The sequence below is a fragment of the Mus caroli genome, unplaced genomic scaffold, assembly GCF_978045245.1.
Source record: "Mus caroli unplaced genomic scaffold, Mus_caroli_1 scaffold_6, whole genome shotgun sequence".
Taxonomy (NCBI): Eukaryota; Metazoa; Chordata; class Mammalia; order Rodentia; family Muridae; genus Mus; species Mus caroli.
In genome coordinates, this window is record NW_028227261.1 from 47,409,283 (window position 1) to 47,431,858 (window position 22,576).

At 43.2% G+C, this 22,576-nt stretch overlaps 1 protein-coding gene across 1 annotated transcript in view; it reads left to right on the plus strand.

The window, feature by feature from the left end:
- Positions 1-22,576, plus strand: part of Scp2 (sterol carrier protein 2) — an 85,681-nt gene that overhangs the window by 24,352 nt on the left and 38,753 nt on the right. Inside the window, exons 7-10 of the mRNA XM_021159370.1 lie at positions 5,051-5,114; positions 6,687-6,773; positions 17,749-17,899; positions 19,332-19,479. Coding sequence (XP_021015029.1) covers positions 5,051-5,114; positions 6,687-6,773; positions 17,749-17,899; positions 19,332-19,479 — 450 coding nt within the window. The remainder of the gene's footprint in view (positions 1-5,050; positions 5,115-6,686; positions 6,774-17,748; positions 17,900-19,331; positions 19,480-22,576) is intronic.

The window sequence follows — 22,576 nt, forward strand, 5'->3', positions numbered from 1 at the left end:
TTCAGCTTTCTGGGCTGAAGTCTCTTTAGGGAGGCTGCTGGCCTAGATCACCTGCTTTTTGTCCACTGCTGCACTGCTGTCCCCGCCTTCCACTTACCTTTAACCATGAGGCTACTGCCATCCGTGTACCAGTTCAACATATAGGGTAAAAGGCTTAGTCAGATCTGGCAAAGCCAGAGCGGGGGCTGCAAGCAGGGCTGCCTTTATGCTGTCAAAGGCTTTTTGGTGTTCCTCAGTCCAGGTGAATGGGACTTTTTCTTTAGTCCAGAGTCTGCAAAAGCCCACCGTTCCCAGAAACTCACGTACTTGGCGCGGGGTGGTGGGGGTTGGGATCAGCATCACAGTCTTTTTTCTTGGCTTCGGTGAGCCACCGCTTTCCGTCGTTTTGGCACCTCGGTACGACATAACTGAGCTTTCTTAGCCGATACCCGATACCCCAACTCACCCTGTTCATTCAGGAGCTTCTAGGAGGGCCAGAATTTTTTCTTTGTCTTTGATGTCTTTGCCTTCAGCCAACTGCAGGGCTTGGGTTAGCGCCAAGAGTTCAGCCTTCTGAGCCGAAGTTTCTTCTGCCAGAATGTCAGAGCAGTGATGAGTAGGTGAAGACTCAGCAGGTTAGCAGGGGAAGCGAAGGTCACTTGTTCTGTCAACAAAAAGCTCTAATAATGTGTCCATCAGTCAGGGAAACAATTGGATCATGTGTCCCTGACCAAAAGCCACTATGTGCAGACAAGCAGGCCATCTCTCAGTCACCAGGTCTAATTTTTCTAAGGTTGTTCTTTATTTCTTATACGAGGGGCCGTTTATCTTTTTAATTCAGCAAAACCTGGAATCCACAGTTTGCAAAGACCTGTAGTGTCCAGGGACCTTTTAAACTTGCTTTGCATTGGTCAGTGGAGGAATATGAAAACACAGTCTCTTTTTAGCTGCTTCAACAGGTAGACTACCGGTCTCTTTTAAGGACTCAGCTTCCGTGTTAGCACCCCTTCTGCTATCTCTTTATTTTTAGCCACGAACAGGTGAAGGGTTTTGTCTTGAGGGGGGCTCCTCTTCTTTTTGTTAGGACAGTAAACACTTTGATCTTTAGCCAAAGGCTTGCTTTTGTTGCCAGGTACTAAGTTTTCTAGTCTCCCTGACTTTTGTGACCAGCATTTCATTTCTCTTATCTTTTTTTGAAAATTTTCTGGCTCCTTATTTCTTACAGATCATCTCTAAGTGCTAGTATTATTAGCAAGTGTCACTTTGCTAGGTTCTAGCCTTTGTCAGTTATCTCTCTTTATATCTCTTTCTTGTCTTTGCTTACTTTGAATGTTATCTAATTATTACATCTATATTCTGTCACTTAACTTTTTTCATAGTTCACCTCTTTTTACTGTTAGGTCAGATTGTCGGGGCATTAGTCCCACAGAGACGAGACCTCATCAGAGCCCGGCAGTTAGACCCGTAGGTGCTCCTTACCTTGTATGTCTCCCTCACCGGAGCTTAAAACAGACTTACTGCCAGCAACTCAGGGCAGTGCCTGAGAAGAGAAAACACATGAGGCAGAGAAGGGAGTGCAGTTCTCACATCTAGCTATACCAAACCACTGATATTTCAAAATGAACACAATTTTTTCTGTTAACAGTTAGCAAGAGACAGGATACAGGGGACAGGAGAATGAGAAGCAACCAGGGAACCTTGTGGCGTCCTCAGATCAGACGCGGCAACCCGCTGAACTCAAGCATACTAGTCAGCGGAGGAAAAGAAACTAACCAGGATTTTCTCAGTAACGGCGAATGGACAGGGAGGAGCCAAGCGCCGAGTCTCCCGCGCCACGGCGCGGGAAATGTGGGAGTGGCAAACAAACACTGGCAAGGAGGGGGAATTTAACCACTTGTTTTTCCGCATGGCTTGGAGGCGGCGGCGGGCCTGGCGGAGCGCAGACAGCAGCCTCCTCCTGCGAAACGGCCCCGCCGCCGGTCGGGGCGGCAGCGGCTGCGGTGGGGGCAGCAGCGGCGGCGGCACGGGTGGCGGACACAAGGGAGGGAGTGTGGGCGGGCACCCGTGCGCAGACCCCGGGAGGAGCCAAATGAGGGACAACTTAACCACTTGTTTTCCGGCATGGCTTGAGCCCCCGGAGGCGGCGGCGTCCGCCACCCCACACACAGGCATCCACGGAGCTCTCTTGGCCGGAGGCAACGGCGGCCTCCCGAGCTTTGGAAACGCAAGGCGCCTGCGCGGCAGGGCGGGGGAACTTCTCTGTGTGCCCCGCGGCGGGCGCGCAGACACAAGGGAGTGCGGGCAGACTCCAGGGGGAAGCCAAAGGAGGGACGGCGGCCACTCCGGGACTGGCAGGCGGGGGCCGGCAGGCCGCTGCACTCACTATTAGCATTTTACAACTCATTCGCAGGGCACAGACAGCCTCCGTTGCTGCTGTGTCTGCAGAACTCAGAATCTCAGCACCACTGCGGCAGCTCTGGATCTCAGAGCTCTTTTGAGCAGCCTGGGGAGGACCGGCCTGGTGGTTTTCTTTCCTTTTTAAAACCATTGCTGACAAATTCTGTCCTGACGTCAGTCCAAGTCTATAGTCGACAAAGGGTTAACACACACACACACACACAGTCTGTCACGTGACCAAAACACAACCAGCCAAACGCCACTTTCTGACGGGGTCGGATTCCACATTCACTCTTTTTCCTGATAGGGGTGGGATTCCACATCCACTCCCGCTCTGGCAGAGAGAACACTCTCTCTCTCTCCTTCACTCTGCCAGGCAACAGCCAGGTCTTTTTGACTGTTCTGTACCCTGGGCACTCCTTCCAGGGTCTCCCTTGGAACATCTTTTTGGGGTGCAGACTGTGAGGCCATAGACAGTCGTCCTCTCACAGCCACTGCCAGAATAAACCCACAATCTCAGAATACACAAATGCAGCAGTTCCACACCTACACACCCAGCAGATTGTCCCATTTCTAGAATAATAGCAAACACAACAAGAGCAGACTCGAGACTTAGACAAAAGAAACCAAAAACAGCGGCGACCTCGCGTCGCCCACAGGCAACTTACAGATTCAGATGGCCTCTCCAAGGCCGGCCGGCTTAGACCTTTCACCAAAGTGATAGTCTCTTGGCCTTCAGAGGGGTCCATCAGGCGTCCCTGATCCTCCCCTATTCCTCCCTGGGACGTCTCCCAGGGGCAGATCGGACGGTAGACACCTGAGCACGTCTGCTCTTATCTACTCCATGCTCTCTATTGAGACCTGCCTGGTCTCCAGCTCCCGGAGCACGGTCTCTGGTGCTCGTACTGAGCACAGAGCGTCACGCAAAACCAGAACTGCGATCGCACCAGATACAGATTCAGATGGCCTCTCCAAGGCCCACAGACAGATTGAGACCCTCTTGGTCTCCAGAATCAGAACACAGACACTAGACCAAGGCAGAACAGAAAATCCTACTTCTGAGTGGGTCCAGGACTTCTGGGTGGTCGCGCTGATTCCCGGCCAACGCACCAAATGAAAGACTCCAAGACTCCCAAAGGGAGGCACTTACTCAAGCCTCGGGACAGCCGCGCACCCAAGAAGACACTGAGACCGAACTTAAGATGTATAGAGAGTAAGATTTAATACAGCAACGACAAGAAAGCATACAAAAAGCACATATACCAGATATCTGGGGCCGAAACTCATGCAGCCAGCAAGGTGCAGAGGAGATTCGGCAATTGGCCCAAACTTTTCACAGGCTTTTATGGGAGAAGGGTAAGGGGGGAGCAGGGCAGTGAAAGTACAAATTTGCGTCACTAAGGTGTTCTGCCAAGGGTCTTTACATAACCAAGGGGTCGTGTCCTATATTTTGGCAATGTACTTGATCTATTGGAACATTCTGGGGTAGTACCAGGAGGCCCCTATCTCAAAAATGTTCTTGGAACAGTCTTCAGTTAGGAGGGGTAGGACTAGGTTTGTTCCAGGAGACCCCTTATCTAAAAAATGTTCCTGGAGCTGTTTCCAATTGGGAGGGGGTACCTTGGGGTAAAAAGTTCAGGAGTGCTCTGGGAACAGTCTCCGGATGGGAGGGGTAAGAGAGTTCAGGAAAAGTTCAGGTGTTCAGTAATTTTCCTCTTTCAAGGTCATCAAGCCTTTGGCTAGTATCAGGCTTAAGAAATAGGTGGTAAGTGGTCAGCAGGGTCCTTTTCTTTTCTCTTCTCTTCTCTTCTCTTCTCTTCTCTTCTTTTCTTTCTTCCTTTCTTCCTTTCTTCCTTTCTTCCTTCCTTGCTTCCACTTCCTATGTGTTGGGACTATAGGTGTTTGGCACCACTCTCAAAAACTGTGAGTCCTGCACTTGGCCACAGTTTTCCTGGTAAACACATCACACTGTTAGAGCACCTGAGTATGGATATACATAGGACCTCAGAATAGAACTCCAGGCCGGGCAGTGGTGGTGCACGCCTTCGACCCCAGCACCTGGGAGGCAGAGGCAGGCAGAGCTCTGAGTTCAAAGCTATCCTGTGCTACATGCTGAGTTTCAAGCCAACCAAAGACTAAACAGTGAGACCCTATCTCAAAACACAACACAAAACAAAACAAATGAATAATCCGCACCCCCTAGAGACCTGGAAAGCATGCATAATTCACTGGATGTAACTTTTCTAAAGACCCTTCTGCGGTGTCATAAAGGGAGGTTGATGGAATTGTTTACCAGGTCCCTGGAGGACGTGATTGGCACACCTGCTCTCTTCAGGCTTGGAAATGTCTGGCAGACACTGGATCACTGCTGGCAATACCCTCCAGCTACGCACTATGGCTAAGGCTGTATTTTCTAGTTTTTGAAGCTGAATCCTAATTATTCTAAATAGAATAGACAGCCTGAACTGTTTTTATCTCATATGTCTCTTGATTCTATTTATGAAACACTCAAATTTAATGATAACAAATTATATGAGTGATCACGGTCTTTAACCCTGATATCAGTGCAAGAGAAATTATGGAGATATTTAGCCAAACACTGAGTTCCACTGTGACATTTGGGGTAATGAGCTGTAGAAACCAGCACATTGATAGATGTTTGCTCTCTCTGCAGGAACAAAAGTTGAACACTTTGCAAAAATTGGATGGAAAAATCATAAACACTCAGTTAATAACACGTAAGTGTTTCAGAGGCCTGACATGAAAATCTGCTCTGGCCTACCATGTAATATGCAGTTGTATTCTCAGAAAACAAGTGTGAGATCTCAAAGATATTAACTTGGATGTTTGTTTATTTTATAAAAGAAAGACTTGTACCCAAATCACACGTTGTTTACTTTTGCCTTCCTAGTTCTTGACTTATACTTAAATTATCATTAGAGGGGCTGGTGAGATGGCTCAGCAGGTAAGAGCACCCGACTGCTCCTCCGAAGGTCCTGAGTTCAAATCCCAGCAACCACATGGTGGCTCACAACCATCCCTAATGAGATCTGACTTCCTCTTCTGGTGTGTCTGAAGACAGCTACAGTGTACTTACATATAATCAATAAATAAATCTTTAAAAAAATATTTTAAAAAAAAATTATCATTAGAGCCTAATGGTTCTTCTTCCTCCCCTCCCCTCTCTCCCCTCCCCTCCCCTCCCCTCCCCTTTCCTTTCCCTTCTTTCTTTCTTTTGATAGGAGTGTCAGAGTTTGAGCATATAGCCTGGTCAACCTCCAGTTTATGGCAGTCCTTTGCATCAGCTTCCTAAGTACTGGAATTATAGGCATGGTTCTTCCCACCTGGCTTTAATGATTCTTTTAAATAAGAGTAAGAGTGACAGGCATTAAAAAGTTAAACGGGGTTGATGATGTAGGTTAGTGGTAGAGCTAGTGATTAGCATATGTGAGGTCCTAGGTTCATTTCTTTGCACAGCAAAAACAATTGTAAAAGCCGGGTGTGGTGGCGCACGCCTTTAATCTCAGCACTCGGGAGGCAGAGGCAGGTGGATTTCTGAGTTCGAGGCCAGCCTGGTCTACAAAGTGAGTTCCAGGACAGCCAGGGCTATACAGAGAAACCCTGTCTCGAAAAAACAAACAAACAAACAAAACAAAAAAAAAACCCAAAAACCCCACAATTGTAAAATGTGTATTAAGTTTATAACTGAGATGGATTTCAGTCACTTTAGTATTATGAACTTATTCTGGAAAAACACATAATTTGTTATATCCAAAAAATAATCTAAAGTAAATGATATCAGATGTATTCAGACTTACTGTCAATCAACAATCTCTGAATGCTTATTGGTGGTTCATAGTGAGAACCCAGTGTTTTCTGGGGGAAAGTGATCCATTGGGAACTGAACTGATGCCACATAATTAGAATCTGTATAAAAGCAATGCCAAACATGTACAAAGTTTGATTTTTTTTTTTTTTTGCCAATAATACCATAAAAATATCATGGACTGGATAAGTTATAAAGAAGGAATTGGGTTTATTTTTCCCTGTGTTTCTGAGCATGCAAGGTCATAGTTCTAATCTGATGATGGCTGCTTCCTCCTCCTCTTCCTCTTCCTCTTCCTCCTCCTCCTCTTCCTCTTTTATTTATTTATTTATTTATTTATTTATTTATTTATTTATTTTGAGACAGGGTTTCTCTGTGTAACCCTGGCTCTGGCTGTCCTGGATCTCACTTTGTAGACCAGGCTGGCCTCCAACTCAGAGATCCACCTGCCTTACAGTTGCTTCTTTGCTTCTCTTGTGTTTAGGTATTCCCAGTTCCAAGAAGAATACAGCTTAGAAGAAGTAATGAAATCAAAACCAGTTTTTGATTTTCTGACCCTCTTACAATGCTGGTAAGAAAAACATGTTGGCATTTCCTAGACATGACCGCTCTTCTCCCTACCTGTCCCTTGATGTATCTAACCCTTATGCTGTCTTTGCAGCTTCTATAGACTGGCCAACGTGCTCTGCACTCTAGTTACTTCAGAAGAGTGCACCCTTATTTTCTGTGGCTGCTCTGAGGTCATGAAAAGATACGTTTTACTTCTCCCTTCTCTAGTAACTTCTGTTTGCTTTGACTGCTCTCTGTTTATTCATTAAAAATGTGTAAAATCAGATGCCAGGGCAGCCTGAGGTTCTTGGAGCAGTTTAGTTTCCCTATAGATTTCAGTACAGGAAGTTTTACTTTGTGGTAGATAAGGAGTGGAAAGGAAAGAAGGAATACCTTTTTTGTAGCTCTAACGATGCTCATGGTCACATTTTGAAACTTGCCTGCCACTCTCTCACTCCTGGGACATCGGTTGAGTACTGTGTAGTCCTGTGTACACTCCTGGCTGTATGCCGGTGATACTTTCTGGGATGCAGTTGAAAAAATGAGTCAGCTGTCACCTGGCACATACAGACTGAGGGTTGGCCTACTTAGAAAATCCTTCCCAACTCCCTGGGGGCCTCAGGTGTGTGCCATCTCCCGTCACAGCTTACTGTAGGTCAGTGTTGAGATCTCAGGGGACTTACCTCTGGATTTTCTATATTCCCACTCTATTCTGTCCCAGCTTCCAAAAGGGTTTCAGACTGAGCTTTCTGGGGTATAACAAAGCTGGAGTTGTGTGAGCCCATAGTCGTGTCCACTGGGGGTCAGCCCCCATGGTTCTTCTTTCTTCTTGGTTCTTCTTGTGGCAGTGGAGGGGGAAGAGCTTCAGTGGGGGGTAAGACTTGGTTTTACAAGATGCTTATGGTTGCTGTATAATGATAAAATGTTTACTTATCTTAAGTCTAAGTCACTTTGCTACTGCAGCTGACCTGCCTGAGTTCCTTTTGGGCCAGAAACTGCAGCCTCTGGCAATTAGCACCTCCTCATAAAACAGAAGGGAATTAAGTAAAGGAATAATTGCTAGAGCCTTTTCCCTCTTGTCCAAATGCCTCTTGATTGTCAGGCAAGGGGGAAGTTTGGAACAATAAACTTCTACTGAACTTTTTTTTTTTTTAATTTATTCATTTATTCATTATATGTAAGTACACTGTAGCTGTCTTCAGACGCACCAGAAGAGGGCGCCAGATCTCATTACGGATGGTTGTGAGCCACCATGTGGTTGCTGGGATTTGAACTCAGGACCTTCGGAAGAGCAGTCAGTGCTCTTACCCGCTGAGCCATCTCGCCAGCCTGCTACTGAACTTTTACACAAGCGAATATGGATTAAACATATAAATTCATATACAGATTCATACATATTCATTTATAAATCTCTATTGTAACCAGTTGGGTCCAGCGTACATACTTATCTCATAGTTACATACATACTCACACATACGTCCATACTTAAATATGCATGTGGAGAAAAAGACCAAGCACCAGGGTAGAAAGAACTCACTCATTCTGGATGAAAAATGAGCTCCATCACACCTTCAAAGAAGACCTAAAACCAATACTCCTCAAACTATTCCACAAAATAGTAACAGAAGGTACTCTACCAAATTTGTTCTATGAAGCCAAAATTACTCTGATATCTAAACCACACTGAGACCCAACAAAGAAAAAGAACTTCAGACCAATTTCTCTTATGAATATTGATGCAAAAATACTCAATAAAATTCTTACAACCGAATCCAAGAACACACTAAAACAATCATTCATCATGATCAGGTAGGCTTCATCCCAGGGATGCAGGGATGGTTCAATATATAGAAATCCATCAGTGTAATCCACTATATAAACAAACTCAAAGAAAAAAACTCCATATGATCATTTCATTAGATGCTGAGAAAGCATTTGACAAAACCCAACACCTCTTCATGATAAAAAGTCTTGGAAAGATTAGGAATTCAAGGCCTATACCTAAATGTAGTAAAAGCAATATACAACAAACCAGTAGCCAACATCAAACTGAATGGAGAGAAACTTGAAGCAATCCCACTAAAATCAGGGACTAGCTAGACAAGGCTGCCCACTCTCTCCCTACCTATTCAATATAGTACTCAAAGTTCTAGCTAGAGCAATTAGAAAACAAAAGGAGGTCAAAGGGGTACAAATTGGAATGGAAGAAGTCAAAATATCACTATTTGCAGATGATATGATAGTATACTTAAGTGACCCCAAAAATTCCACCAGAGAACTCCTAAACCTGATAAACAACTTCAGCAAAGTAGCTGGATATAAAATTTACTAAAACAAATCAGTGGCCTTCCTCTACATAAAGGATAAACAGGCTGGAAAAAAAATTAGGGAAACAACACCCTTCACAATAGTCACAAATAATATAAAATATCTTGGTGTGACTTTAACTAAGCAAGAGAAAGATCTGTATGACAAGAACTTCAAGTCTCTGAAGAAAGAAATTGAAGAAGATTTCAGAAGATGGAATGATCTCCCATGCTCATGGATTGGTAGGATTAATATAGTAAAAATGGCCATCTTGTCGAAAGCAATCTACAGATTCAATGGAATTCCCATCAAAATTCCAACTCAATTCTTCATAGAGTTAGAGAGAGCAATTTGCAAATTCATCTGGAATAACAAAAAACCTAGGATATCGAAAACTATTCTCAACAAATAAAGAACTTCTGGTGGAATCACCATCCCTGATCTCAAGCTGTACTACAGAACAATTGTGAAAAAAATTGTATGGAATTGGTACAGTGATAGGCAGGTAGATCAATAGAATAGAATTGAAGACCCAGAAATGAACCCACACACCTATGGTCACTTGATCTTTGAAAAAGGAGATAAAACCATCCAGTGGAAAAAAGACAGCATTTTCAACAAATGGTGCTGGTTCATCTGTTGGTTAGCATGTAGAATTCAAATTGATCCATTCTTTTTTTTTTTTTTTTTTCCCGAGACAGGGTTTCTCTGTATAGCTCAGGCTGTCCTGGAACTCACTTTGTAGACCAGGCTGGCCTCAAACTCAGAAATCGTCCTGCCTCTGCCTCCTGAGAGCTGGGATTAAAGGCATGTGCCACCACGCCCGGCAAATTGATCCATTCTTACCTCCTTGTACAAAGCTCAAGTCCAAGTGAATCAAGAACCTTCACATAAAACCAGATGTACTGAGACTAATAGAAAAGAAAGTGGGGAAGAACCTCGAGCACATGGGTACAGGGGAAAATTTCCTGAACAGAATACTAATAGCTTATGCTCTAAGATCAAGAACTGACAAATGGAACCTCATAAAATTGCAAAGCTTCTGTAAGGCAAAGGACATTGTCATTAGGGCAAAATGGCAATCAACAGATTGGGAAAAGATCTTTACCAATCATACACCCGATTGAGGACTAATATCCAATATCCCAGCACTTGGGAGGCAGAGGCAGGCAGATTTCTGAGCTCCAGGCCAGCCTGGTCTACAGAGTGTGTTCCAGGACAGCCGGGGCTATACAGAGAAACCCTGTCTCGAAAAACCAAAAAAAAAAAAAAAAAAAAAAAGGAGTAATTATCTAGCTAAACACTCATTTTCTGTCAGTAGCCCAACTATGGTTAAAAACTATAATGTTTGTGACTAAGTATTAGTGAAGTTTTGTTGCTCCCACCTCATCCGGCAAGGAAAACGCAACACGGTCGGATTCTTCTCAACAGCTTTATTGCAGGAACACCTCGATGCTACGGGAACCCCGGGAACCCAGGGAGGACTCCTTATATACACCCCAGCACAGGGAAAAGCTTTGTGTCCTCCTGGGATTGGTCAGTCTGCCAGCACCTTAATTTGCATACACCCGCTCAGGAGGGGTTGACGCCAGATTCGGGCTAGTGCCTGCGCAGTGGTGTTGTTTACGGTGATGGTGTACCAGAGACCTGTGCCATCTTTTAGGCATCGGCTGCCTACATCTCACCCTTTTTTGTTAATAATATGATGCTGGACTAGGTCTGGCAAGTCTATCCATCTACCACAGCTCCTGTCTTAGGTCAATCCTTTCATGTCACAGCCTTACCCATCATAGGGTTACCCTATCGCCTCCAAGCCCCAAGTCTTAGGTTGGTCTGTGCATAAGGAAAGTTGCCCGTCACTGGATACCGTGGATCTGTGTGATTACAACTGCCAGACGACCTAGGGCGAATTCTTAATTTTTTAAAGAGGCCAGCTAAACATTGGGAGATGCGCCATCTTTAATCGCCATCAATGCTTGGTACACCACTGCCTTATACTGAGCGTGCTCTTGTTTGAGTTGACACAATAGCCAGATACAAAAGGCACAACCCAGGAGGACCACTGCCCCCCAGGCCAACATTCCCACCCATTCCTTAAAGAATGAGAAGGCATTGGTGATCCAGGAGGTGAGGTCCCCCAAGGTGACAGGGTCCAGTTGAGTGCTGTTGAGTTTGGCAATCTGGAGGAGCAGCTTTCTGAACAAATGCTCCACTTTAGCTGACCAATTTCCTTTAAGGTACTCAGATAAGAGGTGACTCTGTTCAAGAGACTGAGAGAAATTAGCTTGTACAACTTTATACAATTCTTCAACCTGTTCTTGAACTAAGTCTATTAAATAAGAGAGAGTCCCATCTGCTTTGATATGACTGAGGAGGCCATGACAAAATGTGGCCTCAGCTTTTGCTACAAGGGTATTCATCAGAGTTTGGAGGACAATAATAGATGTCACAAGTGTGATTATGTTGTGGACAATATTGACCATCTCTATCCTAATTTCTTGGTGAATGAACTCATTCTCAAACAGAAGCAAAGATTTGAGGAAAAGAGGTTCAAATTGGACCACTCAGTGAGTAGCACCAATGGGCATAGGTGGCAAATATTTCAAAATCTAATATAGGCACAAAGGTGGGAAGTTTCACAACCACAGCAGTATACCCTGCCAACACTCTGCTAAAAAACATGTCCTTCCAGAACTATTACAATCTATACCTCTGTCGGGGGGAGCAATTTTTGCGTCAGCCTCTCTGGTACCCAAATCGGGTGTTCTTGACCCTGTGGAAAAACACAAACATCTCCCCTGGATCTCGAAATAACGGGTTCTGGGCCATACCATTTTCCAGTTAAGACATCTTTCCATTTGACATCCTGTTTAAGTATAGACGAGGTCATGGCATGCCTATCTGCAGCCAAACGACCATGTTCGTCCAGAATTAAAAAATTTAAAGTAAAGAGGGTTAAAGATAATTGTTCTTTGGGTGGCCGGCCGTTGGTGATTCCCCCTTTTTGTTTTTGTAAGAGTTCTTTTAAGGTTCGATGTGCTCTTTCCACAATGCCTTGGCACTGTGGATTGTAGGGAAGGCCAGTAGAGTGACTAACCTGCATTATTTTGCAAAAGGTTTGGAATGATTTTGATGTATATGCGGGGCCATTATCAGTTTTTAAACTATCTGGCTTTCCCCAAGCTGCCCAGGCTTCTAGGCAATGGCCAACCACGTTGCGGGATTTCTCACCGGACATGGGGGAGGCAAAAATGACACCTGAACAGGTGTCAATTGAAACATGAACATATTTTAATCTTCCAAATGCTGAGACATGAGTAACATCCATTTGCCATAGTTTTAAAGGGATCAATCCACGAGGGTTAATACCAACATGAGGAGGGTGGTGAAATTGTACACACTGTGGGCATTGTAACACCACATCTCATGCTGAGGCTCGAGAGATATCAAATTTCTGCTGAAGTGTGGCAGCAGGAACATGATACAATTGATGAAAATCTTTTGCAAGCTCCAGTGGGGTGGCGTGAAAAATAAATTCCATGTGAGTGCTAGCATCCACTAAGGCATTTCTTTCAGCCATAGGGCCTGGCAAGGTAGAGTGAGCTCGAATATGTTGAATAAAGAATTTATGTGTTCTTTTTCCAAATCAATTTTTGTAACTCTAATATAAGTTGCGGGGTGCCAGGATTGTATTGAAAAAGAACGGGTTTTTGAGAATTAACTACATAGGCACCAACACCTGTTTTAGAACCATCTGTATAAATATCCAATGCACCCGATATGGGTTTAGATGCTGTGATTTTTGGAAAAATCACTGGATGTTCACTAAAAAATTGTAGTGAAGGATCTTTGGGATAATGATTATCTAATTCCCCATCAAAACTACAGTGCAATAGGGCCCAATCATCTATCAAAGAACTTAGGATCTGTATTTGATTAGCATTATAAGGTGTAATGATTTTCTGAGTGGGTGCTCCAAAATGTTGAATACATGATTTAATGCTCAAAATCACTAATTGAGCTACAGCAATGGGATAATATTTAAGGGTTTTATTGGGAGACACATGAGGATAAATCCACAGTAGAGAACCTGACTGCCACAACACTCCTGTTGGTTGACAGAATGTCTTCAAAATGCATAGGAGGATGTCCTCTCCCTCTTTCCATCTATACAGTTTGGCCTTTTCTAAACACCTTTCTACCTTTTCTAATGCTACTCAGGCCTCAGGGGTGAGAGCACGAGGTGACAAAAGCTGTGGATCACCCTTCAATATATCAAAAAGAGGGATTAATTAAAAATTTGATAGCCTCATATATGGACGAATCCAATTTATATCTCCCAACAACTTCTGGAAATCATTCAATGTTTTCAAATGATCTTTACGTAATTCTATCTTTTGAGGTATAATAAAATGTGGAGTAATTCGAGCACCCAGGAACTCTCCTAAATTTCCCATTTGAACTTATCAGGAGCTATAAATAATTGTTTCATTTCTAATTCTTTTACTAGCTTAATATAGGCTTCATCTAAACTTTCTTTATTGTTTGAGGCAAGAAGGACATCATCTATATAATGTACTATCCTTAATTTTGGGAATGCATTACGGACAGGTTGTAGGGCTTCTCCTACAAAAAGTTGACACATAGTAGGACTGTTTGCCATCCCTTGAGGTAAAACTATCCACTGATACCGTTTATCAGGCTCTTCGTTATTCACAGAAGGAAGAGTAAAGGCAAAGCGCTTGCTATCACACAATGCAAGGGGAATAGAGAAAAAGCAATCCTTAATATCAATGATTATAATAGGCCACTCTTTGGGCAAACTAGAAAGTAGGGGCAGACCCCTCTGTATAGGGCCCATAATCTGCATTTGATTATTAATGGCTCGAAGATCATGCAGGAGCCACCATTTGCCTGATTTTTTCTTAATCACAAATAAGGGTGTATTCCAAGGTAACTGGGAAGGTTTAATATGTCCTAATTTCAATTGTTCCTCTACTAATTCTCTGGCAGCTACTAATTTTTCAGAGGAAAGAGGCCATTGAGGAACCCATACAGGCTCCTCTGTTTTCCAAGTAATGGGTATACCACCCTCAGCGGCCCCTAGGAAAAACCCAATCCCTTTTTATCTTGTTTGAACTTTGCAGGCACTGGCCTAGTCATGCCTTGTAATGACTTTCCTAACCCTTTTCCTGAAGTGTAGCCCATACTAGACATAATTTCTCGGGCTTGTGGGGAATACTCATTAGTTAGTCTAAGATCCATTTTGGTTAAGACATCCCTACCCCATAGGGTCACAGGAATATCCACAATATAAGGAAAAAATTTCCCTGACTTACCTTCCTCATTTTTCCAAGTCAATTCCTTAGCACTTATAAGGGGAGCAGTCTCATAACCTAGACCATGGAGGCTTTGAGATGATGTTTGCGAAGGCCATTTTGGCGGCCAATCATGAGTGGAGATGATGCTGCGATCTGCACCTGTGTCTTAACAACCCCAGAAAGGATCATCCTTCAACCTCCAAAGTTAACATGGGGCAATTTCCTAATTCCATTGATAAGAAAGTGAACGGAGAACCTGTAGAACCTAGTCCACTCTCTCCTCTTATTCTATTATTTGCTGGAAAATATTTATGCAAACTTGGCAACAGTTTTGAATTGAGCAATTCTATCTCCTGGAGAGATAGCTGAAATGCCACTGGGGGAGGCCACTAAGATTTTCACAACCCCCGTATAATCTGGATCAATCACTCTAGGGGTAATTTGTAATCCTTTTAAAGCAGAAGATGAGCGGCCAAGCAATAGTCCTACAGTATCTTTGGGAAGGGGGCCTTTAAAATCTGTATCTATGGGCTGTACCCCCATCTGTGGGGTTAATACGAGTCTGGTGGTGGAGTGGAGGTCCAATCCTGCGGAGCCAGTAGTGGCTCTCCGTGGTCTCTCGGATGATGGAGAGACAGCCAAGGTTTCTTCTGGTCTTTCTGAAGAGCCCCATATATTTGAGGGCTCTGGGGACGTGGGCCCTGCTGTCCGTTTTTTGGCCTGGTGCCACCATATCCTGCTTGTAATGGTCGGCCTTCTATATCCTTTGTAGATCTGTATTCATTAGCCCAATGTTTTCCCTTCCTACATTTATGGCATAAGCCTGACTAGTCTAGGTTTATCTAATGTGGCCTGTTTTTCATTTTCAGGGCAGTTTCTTCTAAAATGTCCTCTTTGGCCACACTTATAACAAGCATCATTGCTAAACTTGTCCAAGTGTATTACCGCTGCCGCTAGGCCTGCATTGGTTAACGGGTCCCCTAGTTCTCTGCAAACCTTCATCCATACTTCTAAACCTTTATGTTTATAGGGTGTAATGGCTGCTCTGCATTCTTTAGTACATTGCTCATATACTAGCTGCTTCACCAAAGGCATAGCTGTATCAGGGTCTCCAAAAATTCTAGCGGCTGCTTCAACGAGGCATGCTACAAAGTCTGAAAATGGTTCTGTGGGACCCTGCAAGATTTTCATAAGCAATGCCTTCCAGGCTTTGGTAGCTACCTCATTTATTTGGGCATAGATTGCTTCAGGATAATTTGTTTGATCTAAAGCAAAACGTCCTAAACCCAGAAGCATGTCTGCATCCCAATGTCTCTGAGGATCTTGTCCTGTGGCTAAATTTGCTGCTGCCTGCCTGTTTGCATATTCATAGGACAAGGACTTCCAGTCTAAATACTGTCCGGATGACAAACAAGCCCGAGTAATATTATTCCAGTCCCCCGGGGTGAGGCAATATCTAGCAAGCGCCTCGACCTGTGCAACTACAAAAGCTGCACTCACCCCATAGGTACGGACTGACTCAGCCAGTTGCTTAATAGTTTTAAAATCTATTGGCTCATGATACTGTTGTCCCTGGCCATCTAAGAAGACAGGGAAAGTCAGTCCAACTTCCTTCCAAACCTCTGGGCAAAATGAGGTACCTTGTTTACCAGCTTTTGTGGATTCCTTTTTTCCTGTATACTCAGGGTTAAAAGGTGGAGTGGTCGGCACTTTCGATTTTACTCTTTTGCCAGCCGACTCCCCCTTTTTTAAAGGATTGGTTTTGTATGACCAATCTGGATCATACCTATCCCTCTCATACCGAGCTGCCTCTTCTTCTAGGTCTGAGTCACTGGAATCAGAACTTGCTGAACTTATTGTTAAGTCTTTTAATGAGGGATATATTTTTGCTATTTCCTTTTCTTTCTCATTATTTCCTTTTCCTTTTGAATTTGCCTTTTCTCCCTTCTCCTTTTCTCTCTCTTTTTCGCCCCTTTTCTTTCTTTTGCTTATGCGTTTCCTATCTTCCTCTGACATACTTTCTTGTTGCTCTGTGAGAATTTTCTGACCTGCCTTAACTGCTTCTATCAAACAAAAGCAGAGGCCAGAAATTACAAAAAACGAAACAACAAGGATAAGAGCTACCCACATTAGGTCCACGGGTGAGAAAAACATATCCCCCCATTTAACCCGGATCAATTTGGGAGACTTACCGGTACCGCTGTTCCTCAGCTGAAGAGTTCTGAATCCACGAGATCCTCGGGTCCCCATGCAGGCCACCAATTTGTTGCACCCGCCCACCTGGTCCTGCAAGGAAAATGTAACACGGTCGGATTCTTCTCAACAGCTTTATTGCGGGAACGCCTCCATGCTACGGGAACCCTGGGTACCCAGGGAGGACTCCTTATATACACCCCAGCACAGGGAAAAGCTTTGTGTCCTCTTGGGATTGGTCAGTCTGCCGGCACCTTAATTTGCATGCACCCACTCGAGAGGGGTTGGCGCCAGATTCGGGCTACCGGAGACCTGCGCCATCTTTTAGGCATCGGCTGCCTACAAAGTTTTGTATAGATAAATCCAGTTGGTATTTTATCTTCTGTCCTTGTATCTATAGTAAATCCTTAGTTCCCTTTTTATGACCTTTGGTTAATGATTTTACAACCTCTTGGAATGTGCTCTGAGTAGTAGATGCCTGCTTGTTTTCTCAATTAACTCATAACACTTGAAGACTGGCAGAGTTTTCATTACAGTTTTGACATCAGAAAAGAATTAATAGCAATCCTATTATAAAAAGAGCTTAAAATTACTAATATAATTTTAGGAATTCTTATAAGATCATCATTACGAATTAAGAAGTCATCTATTTGTCTATATAGCATCACTATAGGACAGTACATCTTTATTGTTCTGCAGAAATCCGAAGTGATTGTTATATATATTTAATAATAACAAGAAAGGCATATAAATAGCAGGAATCTTTCCTAAGTTGAAAAATTCTGGGCTTTGCCTACAGGAGCAAACCCATCCTAGATTTTAATCTAAGGCAGAACCATTTAGTTTCTAGATGGCTCCTGGCATGTGTCTTCCTAGTATTAAGACAGGAAGCAGCCTTTTAGACTCACTCCACAGAAAGTCTCCAGAAATCGCCTCATGCATATCCAGGATTCTTTCAGTGAGAATTTGAGGGAGAGACTGCAGACTGAACAATGAGGGCTGTTTGAGGTCTTGCTAGAGGCTCAGCCTCAACAGGATGGATGTGCAATTTAACTGTAAATATCACGGAGAAGACTGCAAGTTGGCCAGGAAGCATGCTTGGTCTTTCTTCTCCTTGCTCCCAGTCTGAAACCCAAGGAGATGCTGGCAGAAGTAATTCTTTTCACTTCTGATTAGCCCCACCTCAGATGGTGCTGCCGCTGCGATTCTGTCCAGCGAGGAGTTTGTGCAGCAGTACGGCCTGCAGTCCAAAGCGGTGGAGATTGTGGCCCAGGAGATGATGACTGACTTACCCAGTACGTTTGAAGAAAAAAGTGTTATTAAAATGGTATGTCAGAGATTCTTTGTTTTTAAAAAAATCAAATTAAGGAAATAGTATTTTAAGTTCCAACCTGGCATTTTATTGTCATTAGCTCCGGAAGGTATTATAAAAACTTGATCTAGAAAGGTTCTCACTGTAGCCTGTCCTTAAGGGTTTGTGCAGGAGATGGGCTTGGTACACTCCTGTAATTGGGGCATAGAAGGAGGAGGATCAGGAATTCAGGGGTAGCCTCAGCTACATTGCTAACCAGATGTTATTTAGGTTAGAGCCATGAGTAAGATATTTTAATTCATTAGACATGCTGGTTCGGGGTTTTGGGGTGTTGTTGTTGTTTTGAGACAGGGTTTCTCCACATAGCCCTGACTGTCCAGGAACTGTCTCTGTAGACCAGACTAGCCTCAAATTCAGAAATCGTCAACTCTGCCTCCTGAATGCTGGGATTAAAGGGGTGGGCCCTTATTGAAGAGAAAATAAGAGTTCAGACCTAGTGAGTTGAACAATTAAGGATTCGCCCTTAGCCCATAGAAACATTTGCATGGTAAAGTACAGTTTATAAAATAGTTTTTACACATGCTTCGAATTTGAAATACTCACATAACTTAATCAGTACTTTGGTGTGGACCTAAACTGTTCTCTATATGTTGCTGGGCAAGGTTGCATACACCTGTAACCTCAGCACTTGAGAGGTTAGGCAGGAAGAACAAGAGCACCAGGTCATCCTTAGCTACACAGTGGATTTGGGGCTAGCCTGGGCTACATGAAATCCTGTCTAAAACAAAACAAAACAAAACAAAACTTTCCTGTTCTTCAGTTGTTTTCTTAGGTATTTTGTCCCTTTAGTGGGACATTGACCAGCAAAGCCAAGACATATGATCTTCTAAAACAGGTTACATATTTTCCTGTAGAAATTGCCCCATTATTTTTCACTGTGTCTGTCTCATAATGATGTATTGAAAATCCTCTTCAACTAGTGCAACTGCAATACCATGACCTCATCAGTACAACTGTACACTATGATCTCATCACCACAGCTATATACTATGACCTCATCAGTACAGCTATATACCATGACCTCATCAGTACAACTGTGCACTATGATCTCATCACCACAGCTATATACTATGACCTCATCAGTACAGATATACACTATGATCTCATCACTACAGATGTACACTGTGATTTCATAATAGTTTAAGTAGAATCTCAGATTCTAAGTCCTTTTTCAATATCTTATTTAAGCTTTTATAGTTTATGGTATAAAATTCGAGATGTACATTTTTAATATTTTATTGATTTTTTATATAATGCAGAATCAGCTGAGATTTCAATATATGTGACATTTTGAGCTTTTGATGTTATGCATGTATTACATGTATTACTCTCTTAAAATCTTGGTCTAAAAGGCCAAATGTTGCTGCCCTTATTTACCTGGATGCAGGTTGGCTATGATATGACTAAAGAAGCTGCCAGGAGATGCTATGAGAAGTCCGGCCTGACACCCAGCGATGTCGACGTGATAGAGCTTCACGATTGCTTCTCTGTCAATGAACTCATCACTTACGAAGCACTGGGGCTCTGTCCAGAAGGTAGTGTCTTTGAAGGGGCCCTGTCTGTGTAAGTCCCATTGAGAAGGCTTCACTTTCTTTTCTTTTTTTTTTTTTTTTAAAGATTTATTTATTTAATGTATGTGAGTACACTGTAGCTGTCTTCAGACACACCAGAAGAGGGAATTCAGATCTCATTACAGATGGTTGTGAGCCACCATGTGGTTGCTGGGAATCGAGCTTAGGACCTCTTGAAAAGTAATCAGTGCTTTTAACCACTGAGCCATCTCTCTAGCCTATTTGCTTAAATCATTAAACAATACAAGTCACTAACTGCCTTTCCCTGCACGTTGACTCTGCCACACTGTGCAAACCAGATGTAAGAAGTTTTGGTCGGAGAGTTTTTAGAACATCTAGCCTTGGACAACACAAACACTGGCATAACAGAGTATGTTCTTAATTTACATTATGCAAATCAGTACTTAGAATGTATGGTTACCCTTTAAAGAGGATTTATTAGGCCTGTGTTCCCAAGTATTTTTAAAATTGTGTTTAAATAGACGGGCAGCACGAAAAACAGAAAAACTAGTTGGTGAGTTTGAAGGGTTCCTTTCCATTTCTAAAGCACGCCATGTTCCTAAGAGTGTGGAATTTGAGTTGCTTCGCCTCCTTGTCAGCACTTGATGGTCAGTTGTGTACATTTCAGACATGCTCAAGAGGATGGAATTGTAGCTTAGTCTTCATTTTCACGTTACCCATGGTTGATGATATTGAAAAAATCTTTTTGTGGAGCTAATTGGTCATTTACGTTTCTTCTTTTAAAAATACTATCTTTATGTGTGTATGCCAGTGCCTGTGTGTGGTTACATGAATGTGTGACTTCAGGTGCTCACGGAGTGCAGAAAAGAGCACTGGACCTCCCAGGGCTGGAGTTACAGTTGGTTGTGAGACACCCTAAGTGAGTGTTAGGAATCAAACGTGGGTTCTCTGGAGAAGAGCGCTGCGTGTTCTTCACTGCTGAGCCATCGCTCCAGCACCTTATTTTATGTCTTTTAGATCTATTTAAATCTCTGCCCTTTGGGTCTCTGTTATTTGTCTTTATTGTGTTGTAATACATATATATGTAATATAATATTCACACATGTACTATATATATATATTCTAGCTATAGGTCAACAATAGCCAATTATGTTGTGAACATTTTTTTCTAGTCCAAAGACATAGTTGTGTGTGTCCGTATGGTTCAGGGTGACTGTTGTATTATGTTGTCTCCTTGTGTTCTGTACTTTTTCTTCCCCTGTTCTTCTGTCTTCTTTTGCATTATTTGAATACTTTTAGTATGCTATTTTAATGTATCTGCTGGATTTTGTTGGCATAATTTCTTTTCAAACATTTGGTAATTAGTCAATGGTTATTGTGTGTATTGTGGTGTGTATGGTTTGTGTGTGGCATAGCACACGTAAGGAGCCAGAGGACGCTTCATGGAACTTCTTTTCTCCTTTCTCCATTGTCTGGGTTCCAGGGTCACACTCGGGCATCTAGCTTGTGTCATGAGTTCCAGGGTCACATTCGGGTACCTAGCTTGTGTAATGGCTTCCAGGGTCACACTTGGCCACCTAGCTTGTGTCACGAGCGCTTTACCTGCTGAGCCATCACACAGGCCCCCCTTCCCCCAGGCTAGACCTAACTTGCTATGTAGCTGACAATGACCTTGAACTTATGATCCGTTTGCTTCTGTGTTCCAAGTTCTGGCGCTCTACAGAGTTAGCTGCACCCTTAGCCCCTCTGTTTCTTTTTCTTTCCTAGTGGCTGGGAATAGGATAGCCTCAGCACTGACATCACAAATGTTAGTGACATTTGAGATGTTATTCTGTGGTAGAGCTTGCACATCTTAGGGCGTTCAGCAGTGAGTATTCCTGGCCTTCTACCCAAAGTGCCACAAATACCTCCCACAGTTGTGACAGCCAAGAATATCTCTAGACATTACTAGATTTCTCCCTGTGGGTAAAATCTCTCCCAGCTAAGAACTACTGCTCCAAGCTCATGTGTGTGTACTTAACCTTCAGTCTCCTCGTAGTTAGTACTGTGACTCTTCACATGCAAGGGTGAAACCTTGCCACCATAGAGGCCCACTAACCAACTCTCTTCTTTGCCTTTACTGATCTCATTCTTCTAGCTGCCATAGTAGTACATCTGTTTGGATTGAAAATATTAATGTGATGAAATCATTTTCTTTCATCGTATTTTGAAGACATTAAGAAGAAAAAGTTTTTTATATTTATGTAGATATTTATTTCTATTGCTTTATTCATTCTTAAAGATCATGTGTGTGTAAATGTGAGAGAGAGAGAGAGAGAGAGAGAGAGAGAGCTACAGAATGCCTGTGGTGTCAGAGGACAATCTGTTTGAGACAATGCCTCTCTCTTCTTGCTTGCAAGCTTCCTTCCAGAGCTTCTCCTAGCTCTGCGTCCTGTTTTGCTGTAGGAGCACTAGGCTTTTATATGGCTTTAGGGTTTCAAATTCAGGTCTTCTTGTTTGTGACACAATACTTTACCCACAGAGCCACCTCCCAGCCCAAGACTGAACTGAACTGGCAGGTTATTCTTCAGTGCCAGGCTCCTGAGAGTTTGGGGTCGGGAGGTCTTGTACAAGCTGATGGCCCACGCAAACAATTCAGAAGTGTAGCATCTTACTTATGGTTTGCAGGGAAAATGAACACAGTGGGCAGGACGCTGTAATCAATGGGGAAGTGGAGTCACACAGGGGCCGTGTTGTTTCTTCTTTATTTTTCTTTTTTCGTTTTTATTCTGTGTGTTTGTGTTTTGCCCGCATGTACGGATGCGCAGCATGTGTATGCCTATTGCCTGAGGAAACCAGAAGAGGGCATTGGGTCTCCTGGAACTGGAGTGAAAGCTGGTTATGAGCTGCCATATGGGTGTGGGAACCAAGTCCGGGCCCTCTACAAGACCAGATGTCCATTTTCGTTTTTTAAGTACAACAAAATAAAATATAATAAGATAACACAAACCACATTGGAGTTGGACAAGGCAAACAAACAGAAGGAAAAGAACATTAGAGGGGGCCCAAAAATCAGGAATTTGTACACTCAGGAATCCCATGAAAATGCTAAACTGGAAGC